This window comes from Eretmochelys imbricata, chromosome 20 (genome assembly GCF_965152235.1).
Source record: "Eretmochelys imbricata isolate rEreImb1 chromosome 20, rEreImb1.hap1, whole genome shotgun sequence".
NCBI lineage: Eukaryota > Metazoa > Chordata > Testudines > Cheloniidae > Eretmochelys > Eretmochelys imbricata.
This window is the reverse complement of record NC_135591.1, coordinates 3,815,633-3,836,393: the sequence shown is the minus strand read 5'-3', so window position 1 is coordinate 3,836,393 and position 20,761 is coordinate 3,815,633. Positions and strand designations below refer to the sequence as shown.

The window sequence follows — 20,761 nt, the reverse complement described above, 5'->3', positions numbered from 1 at the left end:
GCTCAGCCATGCCTGGAGGGGAAAGCAAGTGCTGAATATGCAGCTGCCTCTGGGGTGGAACAGCCCCACAGTAACAGGCTAGGGCAGGAAACCTGGGGCGTCCAGGCAGCCAGAGCAGCCTGAGCTGGGGTTTAGCCAGGAGGCTTCGGCCCAGCCCTGGGACCATCAGGAAGGAGGCAGGGGTTGATTTCCCACCACGCTGGGAGTAGCCAGAGCCCTTCAGCAGCTGGGGTCAGCATGGGACAGAGGCGGGACCCCGCTGCACAGCACCCCCCAGTGCCGAGGCCAGCCCTGGCTCCAAGGGGAGCCCCCCCGACCCCTGGTTTTGCGGCCTCCCAGCCAAGGAGTAACCGGGCCTGGCCCGGTTCTGCTGATGAGCCCAGCCATCAAGGCGAGACTGCCCCGGACCCAGTTGGCATGCAGCTCACGGTCAGCGACCCGCCCGCAGAAAGCTTTTTGTAACCACCACCGAGGTATTTTTAGCGCCAGCTTGTTTGCCACGGAGCCCTGCCAACCTCACCCCCCATTTCCCCCTGGCAGCACCCTTCCCAGCCCCGCCCTCCCCTCCCAGCCAGGGGCAGCTGGTCTTCCCCTGCAGCCCAGTTGCTAAAATCAACCCCCCTCAACCCCGTTTGCCCTGGGCCGGCTCCTGCCAAGCAATGGTGTAGGGCAAGGGAGCCGGGCAGTGCGAAGTCAGGGCAGGCTGGACCGAGGTGAGAGGCCACTGGGGCGTTTAGACCACCACCACCCCCAGTACCTGGGTGGCCCCAGGGCCCAGCAAGTACAAAGGGGAATTAGAACCACTTTGAGGGGGGGATAAAAATGGATGGAAGATGGGGAGAGGCTCATGGGGGTGCCAGCTGGGTACGTCCGTACGGGGTGGGAGGGAGGGATGGCTAGTGAGTCGGGGGGGAATAGAGGAGTCTGGCTAAGGAGAGATGGGGTGTGGGGGAGGAGAGATGGATAGAGAGGTGTGTGGGCAGGTGGACGTGGGGTGGGGACGGCTGGATGGGCAGCGGGTGTGTGAGGGGATGGAGGGAGGGAGGGGTTGGTGGGGATGAATGGCTAGATGAATTGGGGTGTGTGTGGGGGATGGATGGTTGGAGGGGTGGGGGGGGGTGGATGGACTGACTGACAGACCCCCCTGACCTCTGGTTTGCCAGCGGCACTTTGATCTCTTTCCTGAGGTTTTTGCCTCCTGGCATCTGACACTGAGGCGTGGATCCTCGGGGGCGGCCCCGGTCCAGGCCCTGCACCTCGCCGGTGCGTGGGTCTCCCAGCTTCTGCCCTGGCCGGGGCTGAGAAGAAGGGGCTGAGTGGAGAGGCGCCTGGCCGCAAGGCCAGGGGGACCAGTTGGGCCCACGTGTGAGGAAAGGACTCCATGTTCCCAGGGCTTGGCGCGGACCAGGCCGGTGGGCGCGGCGGGGGACAAATGAGCAGTGGGGCGTGAGTGGGGGGGCACAGACAGTGAGGCCAGGGGCCCGCAGCGAGCAGGAGCCAACAGTGCCAGGTCCCCCGCTCTTGAGCCCCCAGGCCGGGCTGGGCCGGAGCTGAACCCCCAACCCGTGGCCCCCTGCCAGCACCCCACCATGGAGCTCCACGAGCTGGCCAGGCAACGGGGGTCGCCCTGCCCCTTCCCTGGGCCTGGGAGCGAGGTGAACGGGGCTCCCGGCTGCATCCATTCCCACTCCCTGGGGCAGGAATTGGGGGGGGGTTGAGATCCCAGAACTTACAGATGGATTCGGAGGGGAGGGGTAGCAGCCAGTGCCCCCGTCCCCCCCGTGTCAGGGCATGGGGCACAGATCAGCACACAGATACCCCAAGAGTGGGGTGGGGATCTGCCCCCTTGCCTGGCTGGGACCAGCTGGCCAAGAGCAGGGGTTGGAACTGAGCACCTGGGTCTGTGCCGTGGGGCTGGGGTGCCCTCAGGCACTGGTCTGTGGGCACAGAGGGGCCCAGTTGTGCCCAGCAAGGAAGGGATCATCTGGCCTGGTCTAGCTTGGCCCACCCACTGGGGTTCTCTGGGCTCACACCGGTGCAACCGACACCACAAGGCTTGGGGCAGGGGACCCCACATTGGATCCCCCCTGACCCCCTGAGCCTGGCATCAACGAAGCCCCAGCACCATTGTGAGGAATGTACCAGTGGGGAAACTGAGGCACGGAGCTGGGGTGTGACATGCCAAAGGCAGCTAGGTGAGGACAGAACGCAGGTGTCCCGGCTCCCAGACCCCTGTTCTAACCACTCAGGGCAGCCGAAGACATTTGCGCCGCGGTTCCCAGGGGCCTGGCCCATGCTGGAGCAGAGCCCGTCCTTGAGGCAAGGCGGGGAGGAGACGCTCCAAGCCCCCCGGGGCTGCAGCAGGAGCAGCCTATATTTAGCCCCTTCCCCTCCCAGGGACTCCTCCGCCACCTTCCCATACTTGGCCATTTCCCCATCGTTGGAGACCGATGGGGCCCCCCCCTCCTCCCCGGCCCGCTGGCTCTGGAGTCCAGCCTGCAGCTGGGATGGGGGATTCATTGCGGGCACTGTGGGGGAGGAGAGGGATGCTCCCTAACCACATCTGGCCATCCTGAGAGGTGGGGGGAGGTGCCCAGCCCACTGCCCGGACTCCTGGGTTCTGTTCCCAACTCTGGAAGGGGAGAGGGGTCCAATGGGTTGGAGCGGGGGAGAGGCTTGGAGTGGGGGAGGGGGTCCAGCGGTTGGGGGCTCAGAGCCAGGACTCCTGGGTTCCACCCCCGCTGTGTCCTAGTTGCATCCCCTCCTGCTGCTTCCTTTTCTCCCGGCATAACGTGGTGCAACCCCAGGGGTGGCTTCACTTTTTCTTCTTGACACAGTCACCCCCCCTGCCCCCTTTAGAGCCACGAGCCGGACGTCCCAGCCTTACCCAGGCTAGAGCCCCCCAGGGGAATAGCTCAGCCGAGCTGGTTTGTCTGCGTTTTGAGGACCGAATTCAAGGAACGGGGCCAGCAGCTCGGCCTAGTCAGAGAACTCAGGGTCTCGTGCCCAGCGTCGGTTCTTGCCAGCCTTGCTCCCGCGGCTCGGGGAGCTGATTGCCTATGGTGACGCGTCTACACCACAATGGCACAGCCCCAGCCCACGTCAGCCTCAGTTTCCCCTCCCAGCGCGTGTCTCTTCAACCCGTGAGCGCTCGGCGGCATGTCTGGGCAGCTCCTGTGGTTAACAGAGGGAGGCCCCTCAATACCAATCAACATGGGAATGGATATTTCAGCCCGTCCGGCCTTTCTGACAGTCCCCGGCTTCCAAATCCTCTCTATGGCGGGCGGTGTCAGCACGGGGCACAGTCCTGACGGGAGGGCGCAGAGGGCCCCACGGGGGCAGCAGTTGGGGCCCAGGGTCCCAGACAGGCCCAGGACAATGAGGAAATCCAGCCCCAGGACAGGCGGGAGTGAGAACGGGCCCTCGGAGCGCAGGGGGGCAGCCGTGAGGGTGCTGGTGCCTAGAGCCCATCACACAGCCTGGCGCTGGCTGCATTTCATGCCCATCTAGGGTCTCTTGTCTGCTTCTGAGTTTGGAGGCTTGTGGGGCAGGGCCTGCCTGTTTGTACAGCGCCTAGCGCAAGGGATGTGGGGCCATGCCGGGGACTTTCAGCGCTACCATAATACACCTAATATATAACACACAGCACCCAGTGCTACCGTAATACACCTAATAAATCATGTACAGCGCCTAATGCAACGGGTGCGGGGCCACGCCGGCGGGGGGCTCCCAGCGCTACCGTAATACACCTAATAAATAACACACAGCACCTAGCACAACGGGTGCGGGGCCATGACTGGGGCTAAGTGCTACTGTAATACACAGAGATAATAGCAGCCCTGCGACTCCCAAAGAGCCAGCCTTGGGCAACCTTATCCCTAATAATGGCAACTCTGCTTCCAGCAGGGGCCCTCCCCCGTGGCCCCTGCCACGGGGCTCAGAAAGGGGGCTGCAGACATGTTGCATACTTTTATTCACCAAAGCTACAGAATCCAGGACAGATGGGTCAGAGGCCGAGCGACTCGGTTTCTCCTCTTTTTTAACCAGCAACCCCCCCTCCCCCCTCTGGAGAGACCCGGGACCCATCCTCCCCAGGGCAGCAGCTCAGCCGGGGCGCAGGGCAGGGAGGTTAACACAGGACAGAGAGCGGAGTCTGCTCACAGAACGGGACGCATCGTCTCCACCACACACAGTACACGCTGGACGGCCGCAGCCACATGCTGAGAATAGGCAAAAGAAACAGACGGGTCCCGCGGTGCCCGGGCAGGTGGAGCCGGCGGCGATGGCCGGGGGAAGCCGGTCAGCAGAGTTCAGATCCAGACGACGGCGCTGCTGGACTCCGGCGTAGCCGCGTCCAGGACCAGGCCCCGGCGGAGAGTCCGGAGCGGGATTGGAGGGGTATATACAGGAGAGGCGGGTCCCAGCGGGAGCCTTTGTCCACGGCCAGGCAGGGGGTGCCCACGGCCCGCAGCCCTGGCTGTGCTGAGGCAGGTGCCCGCAGAGGGCGGCATCGCCGGGGGGCACACGGCAGGCGTCCTGGCAGGGCCGCGACGTCACGTAGGTCCGGAAAGCAGTGCTCAGCGAGGAGCTCAGCCGACTGCGGCTCCGGGGCCCAGCAGGAACCGGAGAGGAGGGCAGCTGGGCCAGGGCCGGGTGTGGTGCAGGGAGGTGTCGTGTGCGAGCCAGGCCCCCTCTTACACATACACACGTCTCGTACAGCCACCGCAACTGCACACCCTGATCTCCCCCCCACAGGGCACACGCTCCCCACCCCGACCCCACCAGCTCGGAACGGCCACATCCCACACACCCTGCTGCACACACAACCCCCGATCCCACACACCCGGTACAGCCACACACCCCTTACCCCCTGCACACACAACTCCCGATCTCACACACCCGGTACAGCCACACCCCCTGCACACACAACTCCCGATCTCACACACCCGGTACAGCCACACACCCCTTACCCCCTGCACACACAACTCCCGATCCCACACACCCAGTACAGCCACACCCCCTGCACACACAACTCCCGATCTCACACACCCGGTACAGCCACACACCCCTTACCCCCTGCACACACAACTCCCGATCCCACACACCCGGTACAGCCACACCCCCCTCACCCCCTGCACACACAACTCCCGATCCCACACACCCGGTACAGCCACACCCCCCTCACCCCCTGCACACACAACCCCCGATCCCACACACCCGGTACGTACAGCCACACACCCCTTACCCCCTGCACACACAACGCCCGATCCCACACCCGGTACGTACAGCCACACCCCCCTCACCCCCTGCACACACAACCCCGATCCCACACACCCGGTACAGCCAAACCCCCCTCACCCCCTGCACACACAACCCCCGATCCCACACACCCAGTACAGCCACACACCCCTCACCCCCTGCACACACAACTCCCGATCCCACACACCCGGTACAGCCACACCCCCCTCACCCCCTGCACACACAACCCCCGATCCCACACACCCGGTACGTACAGCCACACACCCCTTACCCCCTGCACACACAACCCCCGATCCCACACCCGGTACGTACAGCCACACCCCCCTCACCCCCTGCACACACAACCCCCGATCCACACACACCCGGTACAGCCAAACCCCCCTCACCCCCTGCACACACAACCCCCGATCCCACACACCCAGTACAGCCAAACCCCCCTCACCCCCTGCACACACAACTCCCGATCCCACACACCCGGTACAGCCACACCCCCCTCACCCCCTGCACACACAACCCCCGATCCCACACACCCGGTACAGCCACACACCCCTCACCCCCTGCACACACAACCCCCGATCCCACACACCCGGTACAGCCACATCCCCCTCACCCCCTGCACACACAACCCCCGATCCCACACACCCAGTACAGCCACACCCCCCTCACCCCCTGCACACACAACTCCCGATCTCACACACCCGGTACAGCCACACACCCCTTACCCCCTGCACACACAACTCCCGATCCCACACACCCGGTACAGCCACACACCCCTTACCCCCTGCACACACAACCCCCGATCCCACACACCCGGTACAGCCACACACCCCTTACCCCCTGCACACACAACTCCCGATCCCACACACCCGGTACAGCCACACACCCCTTACCCCCTGCACACACAACCCCCGATCCCACACACCCGGTACAGCCACACCCCCCTCACCCCCTGCACACACAACTCCCGATCCCACACACCCGGTACAGCCACACCCCCCTCACCCCCTGCACACACAACCCCCGATCCCACACACCCGGTACAGCCACACCCCCCCTCACCCCCTGCACACACAACCCCCGATCCCACACACCCAGTACAGCCACACCCCCCTCACCCCCTGCACACACAATCCCCGATCCCACACACCCAGTACAGCCACACCCCCCTCATACCACTACCCCCTGCACACACAACCCCCGATCCCACACACCCAGTACAGCCACACACCCCTCACCCCCTGCACACACAACCCCCGATCCCACACACCCGGTACAGCCACACCCCCCTTACCCCCTGCACACACAACCCCCGATCCCACACCCGGTACAGCCAAACCCCCCTCACCCCCTGCACACACAACCCCCGATCCCACACACCCAGTACAGCCACACACCCCTCACCCCCTGCACACACAACCCCCGATCCCACACACCCGGTACAGCCAAACCCCCCTCACCCCCTGCACACACAACCCCCGATCCCACACACCCAGTACAGCCACACCCCCCTCACCCCCTGCACACACAACTCCCGATCTCACACACCCGGTACAGCCACACACCCCTTACCCCCTGCACACACAACCCCCGATCCCACACACCCAGTACAGCCAAACCCCCCTCACCCCCTGCACACACAACCCCCGATCCCACGCACCCAGTACAGTCAAGCCCCCCGCACATACAACCCCCAATCCCACACACCCAGTACAGCCAAACCCCCTGCACACACAACCCTCGATCCCACACACCCGGTACAGCCACACACCCTGCACACACAACCCCTGATCCCACACACCCGGTACAGCCACACCCCTCACCCCCTGCACACACAACCCCTGATCCCACACACCCGGTACAGCCACACCCCCCTCACCCCCTGCACACACAACCCCTGATCCCACACACCCAGTACAGCCACACCCCCTGCACACACAACCCCCGATCCCACACACCCGGGACAGCCACACCCCCCTCACCCCCTGCACACACAACCCCCGATCCCACACACCCGGTACAGCCACACCCCCCTCACCCCCTGCACACACAACCCCTGATCTCTCACTCTCACACACACATACGCTTGATCTCCCTACCCTCTCCAGACACGCCCTGGTCACACACTCACACTCCCCCCGCCCGCCCCCCCAAGGAGCACTGGCAGCGGGGAGGGGCTCTGGCGCTGACAGCCGCAATCCAGGGCGTAGCCGGCGAAGCACCTTGCCTTGACAGACGGGTGGCCGCCCCGGGCCCAGCTGGACGGGAGACGCTGTGGGGCCGTCCTGCCCCCCCCCCGGCCACCCCGGGTCGCCCCCTGGCCCCACAGCAGGAGCCGCAGCAGAGAAAGGGTTAATCCTCAGTGAGGCCTTTGGCTCGTAGCTCCTCCTGCACCCGGGCGAGGTACGTGGGGTCGGGGTACCCGAATCTAGGAGACACACAGGGGAGACATCAGCCATGCACACCCCCACCTGGACAGCTCCCCAGCCCACCCTCCCCCCCCCACAGCCACAGCAGCCCCCCCCTCCCCACCCCAGCTTGGCCACCTCAGCTGTGCACTGCCATTCACGGGGGACCCCGGCACCCGCAGGGGGGGCCTTTGGCCAGGGCACGGGGAGGGGTGTGTCCCAATTCCTGAAGAAAGGGCCCCGGGAGCTGCCAGGGTCACCAGCGTCTTGACACGCAGCACAGCGCCCCCTGGCACTGGGGATTGGGGTCAGCGCTGAGAGCCAGGGCAGAGCGCCCCCCGCTGAGCCCCCCGGCGCTGGGGATTGGGGTCAGCGCTGAGAGCCAGGGCAGAGCGCCCCCCGCTGAGCCCCCCGGCGCTGGGGATTGGGGTCAGCGCTGAGAGCCAGGGCAGAGCGCCCCCCGCTGAGCCCCCCGGCGCTGGGGATTGGGGTCAGCGCTGAGAGCCAGGGCAGAGCGCCCCCCGCTGAGCCCCCCCGGCGCTGGGGATTGGGGTCAGCGCTGAGAGCCAGGGCAGAGCGCCCCCCGCTGAGCCCCCCCGGCGCTGGGGATTGGGGTCAGCGCTGAGAGCCAGGGCAGAGCGCCCCCCGCTGAGCCCCCCGGCGCTGGGGATTGGGGTCAGCGCTGAGAGCCAGGGCAGAGCGCCCCCCCGCTGAGCCCCCCGGCGCTGGGGATTGGGGTCAGCGCTGAGAGCCAGGGCAGAGCGCCCCCCGCTGAGCCCCCCGGCACTGGGGCATTGGGCCCCCACCAGGCAGCACAGTGCTCCCTAGCACCGCATTGAGGAATTAGGGTCAGCACTGACAGTAAGGGGAGAGCGCCCCCTGCTGAGCCCCCTATCTCACCCCCTGCAGCACAGTGCCCCCTCGAACCGGGGCCAGCACTGACTGCCAGGGGAGAGAGCCCCCTACTGAGCCCCCCCCCAGGTTTCCAGTGCCCGTCGGGCCCCACTCAGGAGCACAGATGGGTCATCAGCACCCCTGCCACTGGCCCCCAGCCCCTTAGCCCTGCGGGCGGCGGCTGCCTACAGCTGGGGTCCCCCGGTGCAGTTGGTTTTGTGGTGGATGTCGTTCCACGTGATGACGTTGGCTCTGCCCGTGGTCATGGAGGTGCCGATGGTGAAGGTCAGGCGCTGGTCGAAGGCCTTGCGGAACAGGGCCAGCACCTTGTTCCCCTCTGGGCAGTCGGGCAGGTAGGCCACCCGCGTGGTGCCCGGGTACCGCACGCCGGGGTTGGGATGCTCCACCTGCAACGGGGGGGGGAGAGGGGGGAGACGGAGACAATTAGACGCCAGGGATGCTGTGAAGCCTGGCACAGGCTCTGCTGCCAGGCAAGGGGTGACGCTGCCCATGGGCCGGAGTCTCCTCCAGTGCTCACTGCGGGCATCAGGCAGCCCCCTGGGTCACTCCAGCTGGGGGCTTGGTCTCCTCCTGCCCTGCAGAACCCCGGGGGTGGGTGACCCTGCAACTGACGCAGGGGGTATCACTCTTGGGGAGAGGGAGGGGGAAGGTCCTCTGCTCACTGCCCCCCGAATGCCAACCTGCTTTCGGCCTACACAGTGCTCAGCCTCCCTGAGCCACAGGGCGACGCCAGTCCAGAGGGGACAGGACAAGGTAGGGCTGGTGTGCCCCAGTGCCGCCCCCTGCCAGGGCCGTGCCCAAGGCTCTGCCATGCCCCAGGGGCAAAGGCAGGGATCGGATGGATGTGGGAGGAGTTAGATTTATCCAGATTTACCAGGTGACCCCAGAGCGGAGGGAAAATTAGCAGATGGGGGGGGGGGGGCGACAGGAAAGGGGGGGGCATCCAAGGGCCAACGCAGCCTGGTGGGGACACTGCACATGGGGCTGGGAGAGCAGGGGGCTGGGATTTAGGGCACCGGCAGGGCTGGAGTGTGGGGAGCCCAGGGCTGGGCTAGCAGGGGGCCGCGGGTTGGGATTGAGGGGCACCGGCAGGGCTGGGGGTGTGGGGAACCCAGGGCTGGGCTAGCAGGGGGCCGCGGGTTGGGATTGAGGGGCACCGGCAGGGCTGGGGGTGTGGGGAACCCAGGGCTGGGCTAGCAGGGGGCCGCGGGTTGGGATTGAGGGGCACCGGCAGGGCTGGGGGTGTGGGGAACCCAGGGCTGGGCTAGCAGGGGGCCGCGGGTTGGGATTGAGGGGGCACCGGCAGAGCTAGGGAGGCAGGGAAGCTGACCCAGACCTCCGCCCCTTGCAGCTGACTGCCCCAACAAGCCCCCCCACCCCCCGCTGCAGCCAGGGGGGCTGGGGAGGGCTGCAGAGCTGGGGCCAGAGGCCGGGGGAGAACTCACCCCTTGGATGCCAGGCGGGAAGACGTACTGGATGATGACGGTGCCGTATTTCTCGTAGCCGGGGAGCAGCAGGCTCGAGTCCTTGGACACCAGCATGCGCCCGTTCTCGGGCTGGTTGCCCACCAGCTGCCCGTAGAAGCGCCCACACATGGGGCAGGCCCGCTTGACCTGCAGCGCCCGCGTGATGCAGTCCTCGCAGAAGGAGTGCTTGCACTTCTCCAGAGTCTTTACGTTCTGGATCTCCCCCAGGCAGATGGGGCACTGGTTCTCCTGCTCCTCCTCCCGCGAGCAGCCCGCCGCCCCCCCCAGGCCCCCTCCCCCTCCTGGGCCCCCCGCCCTGGCCCCGGAGGTCTGCTGACCCCGGGAGACCACGCCGGCCCCGTGTGGGCGCAGCTCGCCCCCGGGTTTGTCCAGCAGGGCCATGCACCCCACCAGCTCGCTCTGCCGCTGTGCCTTCTTCAGCTCCTTCTCCGTCTCCTTGAGCAAGGCCTTGAGGGCTTTGCGGGCCAGGTAGAGGCCGTTGCCGGCCCCGGGGGCCGGCGTGGAGAGCTGCAGCACGTAGATCTCCGAGGTCTCCCCATCGATCAGGATGCTCAGCTTGGTCTCCTCCTTCAGCCTGACCAGCTTGGAGGGGGCCTCTTTGGTCAGGAAGTCCCAGACGGGCTTAGAGACCGTGAGCTTATTTTTAGTGGCGCCCCCGCATGCCGCCCATCCTGGATAAAACAAATGACACTGAAGAGAAAAGAACAGTCATCAAAGCCGCCGGCATCGCCTCCCGGGTGGGCTAGAGACAGACAGACAGACAGACAACGGACACCGCCCCACCCCCACCCCCACCCCTTCCACAGCCAGCCAACTGCCCCAGCCCCAGCCGGGATTTGAACCTTCGGCTCCAGGAAGCATCGGGAGGGGCGGATCCCCTCCGGGGCCCGGCCATCCCCTCGGCCCAGCCATCGTTGTCCCCTCTGGCCTTTAAATCTCTACCCTCGGGTCCCACGCTCCTGGGGGTGGGCGGGGTGTATCTCCTGGGGTCTATTCCCCTATCGCTGTGTGGGTTGGGGTGAGTTAGCTCCTGTCCATCTCAGTGGTGGCAGGCGGGTCGTACCCCACAGCCTGCCCCACAGCGAACCCCCCCCCCAAGTTCAAACAAAACACACCCACCCACCCCCCACAGCTGATCAGTCACCCATCACAAACATGACAGTCACGAGACAATCATTTAATAAATATCATTGCAATTAAAATAAAACATGGGGGGGGGATGGGGGAGAAATGCTTGTTTGGAGGGGTTAACAAAGGGTTTTTTTAAACAGGGGGGCACGATTGCTGCGAAAAAACCCGCTTCGTAAGGCCGAAGGCTGCGTTCCCCACCACCTTGGGTTATGAAACAGCAGAGTAATGAATGGGAAATCCCGGGCCCTGGGGGAGGGATAAGGAGGCTAGGGGTGGGGCTGCCCATGGGAGAGGGAGCGGAGTCTAGCAGGACCCTAAGACACAGATCCATCCCCCCTCCACCAGTGCGAATGGGCCAGAATAGGGGTGCATCCCCACCCAAGAATCACCCCTGCAGGGGCCCCAGCCGGTGAAGTGGGGTCAGGCCCTGGCCCCCTACTTGGGGCAGATCAGGGGTGTGGCCAGAGAACACTGCACTTGGGGTAGTTTCTGCCCCCCCGGGGCCAGGCCCAGAATACGGGGAGCCCGGAGAGGTGCAACCCCCCCTGAAGGGATGGGGGACCTTGGGATCGAGCCCCACAAACTGAGCCTCAGCCTTGGACACGAGGAGCAGGTGGTTCCCGAGCCCCCTGGCACATTTAGGGAGACTCCCCCACACACACTTATCCCAAATTGGGCCATGCCCCACTCCCCCCACCCCAGTAAGTGCCAGGAATAACACCCCTTCATTTGCCCCACTGAATCTTGTGCCCCGGAGCTATGGCTCCAGCAAGGGGGCTGGGGCCCTATACCCCATGGGGCAGGCAACGGCACCAGGTGGGGCTCCCTGCCAGCCTGGATCAAAGAGGGGCACCCGAGCGGGGTCAGGGGAGGAGGCCTCTCTCCCTTTCCCCCACACTGGGGGCCACTCAAGATTATGGCTGCCCCCCTCACCCAGCAACCTCAGCAGGATTCAGACCACCCCTCACCCTGGGGTGCATGAGGGAGGTGCCCCAAGGAGCTTTTGCCCCAGTCGGTCCCTGGGTTGGGGTGTCTCAGGAGTGGGGGGGGGACTGAATTGTGGCCTTTGTTGTCTGGGGGAGCCCCTCTGGGGCCTGACCAGATGTGGGGGGAGGGGACCAGGAGAGCTAGGCTGGGGGAGCCCCAAAGTGGGGCTGAGCTAGGGGGTTGGGGAGCTCCACAGAATAGGCCCCGGCCCCAAGTGCTGGCTCCCAGCACCCCCTGCTCTAACCCACCGGATCCCCATTCCCGCCCCCGGCTAGGGAGAGAAGAACCCAGGCGTCCTGGCTCCCAGACATGCCCCCACCCCCCAGGACCCAGCAGGTGTAACCCAGACCCACCCCCACCGGGGCCAGCATGAGCAGACCCACAGCAGGAAGAGAACAGCCTCCCCCCCTCCCGCCGCAGAAGAGCCCCACACCTGGAGGTGGGAGAAGGCGGGGGGGGGGGCTCACTGAGATCCCCCCCTTCCGCAATGGATGCAGCAAACCCCAGAGGCTCGGGGGAGAACTACCCCGGGGGGGGGTGCTAGGAGGAAGTGGGGGGGGCTGTACCGCGCGGGGGGGGGGGCTGGTAAAGGGGGAGATGGGCCCTATCGGAGGGGGGGGGGCTGTAGCGGGGCGGGGGGCCTCCTGCACCTGGAGGGGGGCTGCCCCCTATGGGAGGAAGCAGGGGGCCGTACCGGGGGGGGTGCAGGCCATTCCGGGGGGGGGGGGGCGTACCGGGCAGTGGGGGCCGGGCCGGGCGGCACCTACCTGGGGAGCCCATGGGAGAGGGAAGCAGGAAGCGCCCGGAGCGAGTTCAGCGGAGCCGCGAACCAGGAACTACAAAGACCCGGGGGGGGGGGGGACGACAAGGGGGGTTGCGGGTTACGACGCTGCAGGGGCTGCCCCGCCCCCCCCCGGGGCTATCCAGCCCCCCCCCCCATTCGCGACAGCTGATCGGCCCACCTGGCGTCAGCGCGTCCCCCCCCCCCCGCCAGCTCAGCGCCCCCCCCCGTGTCCCCTCCCTGCTAGCTCAGCGCCCCCCCCCACTACCCTCCAAGGTTCAGGGCTCTCCCCAGCTCAGTGGGGCCCATCCTCCCTGCCTCCACCTCCTCCCCCCCCCCCCCCCCCCCCGGCTCCATCTCCTCCCTGCCCCCCTCTTCCTTGTGTGATCTCCACCCCACACCCCCCCCCCCCGGTGATTCACGGCTCTCCCTCGCCCGGGGCCCCTCTCCAGGGCGCCTGCCAAGAGCTGGAGCCAGGAGGGCCCCGGGTTGGGAGTTGGGCCCCATGCAGCTGGTCTCACCAAGCCCCGGCAGCTCCGGTCTGTGTCACCTCCGAACCACCTGCCACGCTCCACACCCTGCTCGCAGTCCCCACCCCACATCCAGCCGCCCCACCGGCGCCGCGGGCTCCCAGCACAGCCCCCTTTGTGCAGAGGACGTGGGGCGCCGGCTCTGCCCGCGGCGTGGGGGTCTGTCCGTGGCAGGTCCGGCTCACAGGACATGGTGCCCAGCTGAGTCTGTCAGCCCATCCCCTGCCTCCCCACCTGCCCCACTGATCTCCCCACTGCTCGGGCCCCAACCCCCAGAAGGGCAGGCAGTGTTTAAAGTGCATGGAGGGGAGGGGGGGGTCACAAGGGGTCGCAGTCGTAGCCTGTGGGGGGCACCTTGCGGCCCATCTTACCAAAACGGCTGCTCCCAGATTATGTTGGATCCACAGACCCTCACAGCCAGGGCAGGGAAGCAGGTGAATTCCTGGGCCGGACTCGCGGCAGGCGGGGGTCCGGGCTGGCCGGATCTCAGGGTTTCTGGGTCGGGGGATATTTTAACATTGGGTTTGGTTCCAATTCAGATGGAAACCCCACTCAATTTTCCTTCTAGGAAACCCCCCCCTCCCCAGGGTGCTCCCCACATTCGCTCCCGGGGCCTGGCACCCACTGACTGAAATAGCAGTTTCACATCTGCCCTTCAGTGCTGGACAACCCTGAAACAGACACGAATCCTGGCAGTTTCAGTCAGCGGCAGCCTGAGGCCCTGGCGGGGCAGCCTGCTCAGGGAAAAGCCAGAATTTCCAGACTCGCAGGCCGGCTGGCTCCCTGCTTCCTCTCCACATTCCTGACCAGCCCTAGGATGGAGGCTGTGGATGGGAGGGGTGTGAATGCTAAGAACCCCCCTACTCCGGTTTCAGTGAAGGGGCACACATTCCTCCCTGCACAGGGCTCCAGCCCAGTCTCTGCAAAGGGACATCCATGACTCTCCCCATCCCCCAGTGGCTGCCGATGAATAACCTGCCCTGAAGGACTTTTTCTCCTTACTGCCAGGGGACTCAGGGTTCGGCCGGTGCCCTGGGGCAGGGGGGGTTCATGCCCCTGTTGTGTTGGGTCTCCTGCCTGTCAAGCTGAGCACATCCACACTGGCCTCAGGATCACCCAGCCAGTTTCTCTTCTTCATGCCTGTTCTCAGCCTCCGTAATATCCTGTGGCAGTGAGTCCCACAGGCCCGTGTGCTAACAAACCTCTAAGAGCCTGCTCTGCCAGGCAAGAGGCATCCCTGGAGGAAGGCGAGGGGGCACTTGGGGAGGCAGCTGGCATAAGGAACTGAGAGGGGTGTGGCTCTCTGGGCCCTGCTCAATCTGTGCAGAGGATGGAGGGGGCGGTGGGTTTTGCTCCCCGCCTGCAGGGAGTGACAAGCATCTGGGGGAGGAGCTGCGTCCCAACGGGGGCTGCCGACAGCCTGTCTGGGTCCAAACAAGCCGGTGCCCAGCAGCCATGGTGCACAGGCCCCTCCCCGTGGTCCGTAAGCCTCAACCGAGCCCTGGAGTCTCTAGCACCCGGGAGCTTCGCGTGTCGTGGGCGCTGCCCTGCGAGGTGGGGGGGCTGGGAGATCTGTTACTGTTTACTCCCAGAGCCCCCAGCGACTGGCATCACATCTGATCTGGAGCTGCCAGGGCCTCGAGCAGAGCCTGGCATTGCGTCTGGGCAGAGGCCTCCAAGCTGCAGAGAGACCCACGGAGGCTTGCGCATCCTCTGATGGGACCAGGCCCGGAGACTGACTCGGCTCCAGGCTCGCAGCCTGCTCTGGGGGACCCTGCCAGGGTCCCCCCACCCCGCTTTTGAGCTCCCTGCCTTCCTGTGAAGGGCCCAGCCCTGTCCCATACCAATGCTTACGCCCTCCCACCACCACGACAATGCCACATTTGCCCCACGGCGCCCAACGCTGACTGCAGGGCCCCGATCCCCCTACGGGCCCCCGGCAATGCCAGCTGCACCCCAGATCTCTTCTCCACTCCTGCACCCCAGATCCCCCCAGCCGAGCTCGCTCCCCCCAGCTGGGCTGTTCGATGCCAGGTAACTCTTGGCTCTGAGGGGAACTGGGGCCCCAGGTTTCCCTGCCGTCGCCGAGCGCCGGATAACGATGTAAACGGCCAAATCTAGCGTGTCCTGCAGCCGGATCCTTGCGTGGTGGGGTCCTGCCTCCGCCCTTCAGGGAACGGGGAGTCAGTGCTTGGCTGGGAGACCCTCCGAGACCACCCGGGCGCTGCAGGAAGGGGGGTGGGCTCAGGCTGGGGCACTCTCCCCTCAGAATCAGGGCTGGCTCCGGGGCAACACGAGGGGGTGTCATGATGCAGGGAGCGAGATGGGCGCCGGAGCTGGTATCTGCCTCCGCTTCAGGCCATGGGTCAGTGCTGCTCACTGACAAGAGCTGGTACCAGCAGGGCCCCGGTGGCAGGGCAAGGGGGTGGGGGGCACCTGATGAGGAACTCCCCACCACAGGGACAACCCCTTTGCCAGTGTCCCCAGGGGAGGAGTCTCTCCCACTGGCCTCCCAGTATGACTTGACTTCAGCATGGCTGAGCGGGGAGCAGGCTCAGTGTGACCCCATGATCGCCCCCCTGCACAGCAGAGCACCCCCCCAGCTGCCGTTGGCAATCACAGCACAGCCGGGCTTTACCATTCCCTTCTATGCGGCTGCATTGCAATAAACACGGGGCACAGCCCCCAGGAGACCCTACAATAACAAGCCAGCCTGAGCAACCTTCCAATAACAACCCAGCCCCCGCAACTGCTGCAGGAAGGGACCCCACATCCTACCAGCTGCTCCCACGGGACCCTCTGATAGCAAACCGGCCCCCGGCCAGCTACATGTGTTGGGGGGAGGGGAGAAACAGGCAAGAGACAGGGCTCGCCTCCCCCATGGATGTGGGGGATTTGCTGGTAAAGACCTTGGCTTTCCCAGCCCCAGCTGGGCACGGGGGGGGAGGGGGGGGAGATTGGGGGTGGAGGAACCAGCCAGTACAGCCGGCCTGGCCATGTAGACAGTTGGTACCTCCATGCTGCCCCATGGCAGGCTTGTCCTGAGGCCGATTCCTCCCTAGAGGGGACTGGGATGGGCCAGGGCTGCAGCATATCCCCCGCCCCCCCCAGCCCCACACCACCGGCCAGGATCCCTGTTCAAAAAGGTGTGTCAGGGCTGCTCCCCCGGCCCCAGGCATGATCTCCCTTCAGGGCGGGCCCCCAGGACGCGTCGCCCCCGCTGAGAGGGGCAGGGGCGCAGGACTCTGGGGGAGCTGGCTCCACTTCCCAACGGGGGCCCCAGACCGGACAGCGCCCAGTGCTGAGATCCTGCTAGGTCAGCCCTGCAGCCGAGTGCCCCCCCTCACCCCCACCCCCACCCCCACCAGGCTTCATCCTAGTCTGCAGGTGGATCAGGCCCCATCAGAGCACCAGGCTTGGTGGTGGGGGAGGAACGGAGATTGGGCTCCGTCAGGGCACCAGGCCTATCTGGGTGTCAGGCACGGGGGGTGAGGCATGGGGGAAATTGAGCCCAGCCAGGGCATCTCTGCCACAGGACAAAGAACGCAGAGGGGTGGGCATGGGCTGTTCTGAGCATCCAGCCCAGGCCAAAACCTGACAGCGCAGGGATTCTTCAGAACCCCCCCCATCCTTCAGCTCAGACCCCCCATCTCCCCCATCCTTCCCCCCTTCCCCATCCTTCAGCTCAGACCCCCCATCTCCCCCATCCTTCCCCCCTTCCCCATCCTTCAGCTCAGACCCCCATCTCCCCCATCCTTCCCCACTTCCCCATCCTTCACCTCAGACCCCCCCATCTCCCCCACCCTTCCCCCCTGCCCATCCTTCAGCTCAGACCCCCATCTCCCCCATCCTTCCCCCCTTCCCCATCCTTCAGCTCAGAACCCCATCTCCCCCATCTCCCCCACCCTTCCCCCCTTCCCCATCCTTCAGCTCAGACCCCCATCTCCCCCACCCTTCCCCCTTCCCCATCCTTCAGCTCAGACCCCCCATCTCCCCCATCCTTCCCCCCTTCCCCATCCTTCAGCTCAGACCCCCCATCTCCCCCATCCTTCCCCCCTTCCCCATCCTTCAGCTCAGACCCCCCATCTCCCCCATCCTTCCCCCCTTCCCCATCCTTCAGCTCAGACCCCATCTCCCCCATCCTTCCCCCCTTCCCCATCCTTCACCTCAGACCCCCCCATCTCCCCCACCCTTCCCCCCTTCCCCCTCCTTCAGCTCAGACCCCCCATCTCCCCCATCCTTCCCCCCTTCCCCATCCTTCAGCTCAGACCCCATCTCCCCCATCCTTCCCCCCTTCCCCATCCTTCACCTCAGACCCCCCCATCTCCCCCACCCTTCCCCCCTTCCCCCTCCTTCAGCTCAGACCCCCCATCTCCCCCACCCTTCCCCCTTCCCCCTCCTTCAGCTCAGACTTCCCCATCTCCCCCACCCTTCTCCATCCTTCAGCTCAGGCCCCCCCATCTCCCCCACCCTTCCCCCCTTTCCCATCCTTCAGCTCAGACCCCCCATCTGCCCCTCCCTTCCCCCATCCTTTAGCTCAGACTTCCCCATCTCCCCCACCCTTCCCCCCTTCCCCATTCTTCAGCTCAGACCCCCATCTCCCCCATCCTTCCCCACTTCCCCATCCTTCACCTCAGACCCCCCCATCTCCCCCACCCTTCCCCCCTTCCCCATCCTTCAGCTCAGACCTCCCCATCTCCCCCACCCTTCTCCCCTCCCCCATCACCCCTTCCCCATTCTTCAGCTCAGACCCCCTCATCTCCACCACCCTTCACCCCTTCCCCTTCCTTCAGCTCAGACCCCCATCTCCCCCACCCTTCCCCCCTTTCCCATCCTTCAGCTCAGACCCCCATCTCCCCCACCCTTCCCCCCTTTCCCATCCTTCAGCTCAGACCCCCCATCTCCCCCACCCTTCTCCCCTCCCCCATCACCCCTTCCCATCCTTCAGCTCAGACTCCCGCATCTGCCCCGACCGTTCACCCCCACATCACCCCTTCAGCTCAACCCCCCCATCTGCCCCCACCCCCATCCTTCAGCTCACACCCCTTCATCGCCCCCGCGCCCAGCTCTGCATTCCCAGCAGGACTCACCCCCCCGCCCCAGCTCACACTCCCGGGGGGGGGGGGGGCAGCGGCCCCCTCCCCCACCGCCGGGACAGGTGATGGGCTCGACCCTCCTGAATCTGCAGCCAGAGGCAGGAAACCAAGCGCCCCCCCCCCCCCGGCCCATGGCCCAGATCAATTTCATGCCAACCCCCCCCCCCCCCCCCCGCGCCCACACAATGGCCCGCAGCGCTGGGAAAGCCGCTATTGTGCATCCGGGCCACGATCCCTGGCACGGGCCCCCTGCAGCCCCCCGCCCCAGCCCGGCCGCCCCCGTCTCTGCAGCCCCCACGCCCGGCAGCTCCCACCCCATCTCTGCAGCCCCCCAGCCCGAGAACCAGCCTCGCAGCGGCGCGGGCCAGGGGGGCCCGATCCCGGCCGCTCCGTACCTGGCGGCGCAGCAGCCCCGAGGCGCCGTGGGGCGGGAGCGGGGGTCGCGGCCATGGCGGGCCCGGCCCTTCCCCGGCCTGGCGCGGGCGAGCGAGCGACCCGCTCCCGGCTCCTCTTCGCGGGGGGGGGGGGGCGGGCGCGACGCGAGCGATGGGGGCTGCGGCGGCGCTATGGAAACCGGGGGGGAGGGGAGCTCGCTGGGGGGGGGAGGGGAGACACTGGAGCTGAGATTGCGGGGTGGGGGGGGGAGAGAAGGTCTCTAGCTTTGTGCCTATGGGCCCCGGCCCATTAGCCCCCCAGGTGCCTAAAGCCCAGCAGCACTTGGGGTCTGGGGGATACGAGGCTGGAGCGGGGGGGGGGGGGGTGCCCTAGAGCGCCAGGTAGTAGGGCAAAGTCCCAGTATGGGGGGGGGGGGTTGGTGTAGAGACCCCATTTGGGCCCAGCTGGGAGGGGACTTCGGGCCTTCCCAGGCAGGGGGTGCAGGGGATTCACCCCACCCCACAGGTTCCCCTGGAAACCCAGGGAGAGGGTGGGCTGAGGGCAACCCCCTGGGGAGTCAAACAGGAACACGCAGCCCAGCTGGACGGTGCCTCCCGCCCCCGGCTGCCCCCCGAGCACGAGGCCGGGGCTGGATGTTTTGCAAGCAGCAGGGCCGGCACCGAAGGCGGGACAGCGGCCTGCCGAGGCTGGGTGGAAGCAACACCACCCCTGAGCTGTCAGCGCCATTAGCTGGGTTTGGGCAGCATCCAGGGGTCCCACCCAAGGTTGTGGGGCCCATGGTGATAGGCACTGCCCCAGGCAGACCTGGAGCCAGGGCCTCACCCAAAGCGCACACAGGCTCCGCAGCCAGATCAGGGAGGGAAACTGAGGCACAGAGCAGGGCCGTGACTTGCTCAAGGGCCCACAGAAGGTCGGGGAGAAGTAGGATCAGAACCCCGGTGTCCTAAGGCCCAGCCCCGTACCCGTCAGGCTTCACTGCCCCCCTCTCATAAGCCCCGTAACACCCAGTGCGCAGTCCACTCGTATCCTGGCCCATCACAGGGTCTCGAGAAGAAAGAGGAGCTGCCCGTGCCGGAGCAGTGGGGGGAGGAGACGTGCCCATGACAGGTGGACAAGCCAGGATTTTAAAAGCTCAAAAGTCCAAGCTGGGCGTACTGGGGAGGGCAGATAATACTATAGTGAAACCCCCCCCCAGCGCTCAGGTCAGGCAGTTCCAACTCCGCCCCTGGCAGAGGCTTGGGGGGGAGGGGGGAATTTGCCCAAGGCAGGGGCCCAGGGCTGGGGGTGCAAGGGGACAGAGGTGGCTGATGAGGAGGAGCTCCCCTGGGGGGTGGCCCTGAAGCCAGGAGGGGGGGGGCAGAGGAGACTCTCCCCCTCCATTGGGGGTACCACTCAGTTATCTCTCCCCCCCATAGGCGGAAGCAGCCGGATGGGTCAAGATAGGTGCTGGGGAGGCTACAAAACACCAGAACCTTTTTCTCCCCTACCAGAGATGGGGGCTCAGCCCCAGCTCCGGGCTTCTGAGGGCCGCCCCCAGGGCAGGGGCCAGCAGCCCCAAAGGACCGAGGATCACCTGTAGCCACACAGCTCATGCCCAGGCTCCAGGGGTCAGGAAGGACCCTCCCTGTTCCTGCCCTCCCAGCAGCTGGCTGGGGGCACCGTAGCCTCACCCCTGCCTCTGGCATCGCCCCAAGCATGGCTGGCGAAATTCACAAGCCTTAGTCCCTACCCAGACAGCTAGTAGGGGCAGGGCGGGCTCTGCCCCACCCCGTAT

The 20,761-nt window shown here is 66.1% G+C and overlaps 1 protein-coding gene across 1 annotated transcript; it reads right to left on the bottom strand.

Moving 5' to 3' along the window:
* Positions 1 to 7,562: 7,562 nt before the first annotated feature.
* Positions 7,563 to 12,964, bottom strand: DTX3 (deltex E3 ubiquitin ligase 3). The gene is given in 5 exon segments (XM_077838610.1): positions 7,563 to 7,684; positions 8,748 to 8,965; positions 10,025 to 10,732; positions 10,734 to 10,756; positions 12,952 to 12,964. Coding segments are annotated over 5 exon segments (1,038 nt in total). The 3' UTR covers positions 7,563 to 7,608.
* Between the last annotated feature and the right edge of the window lie 7,797 nt (positions 12,965 to 20,761).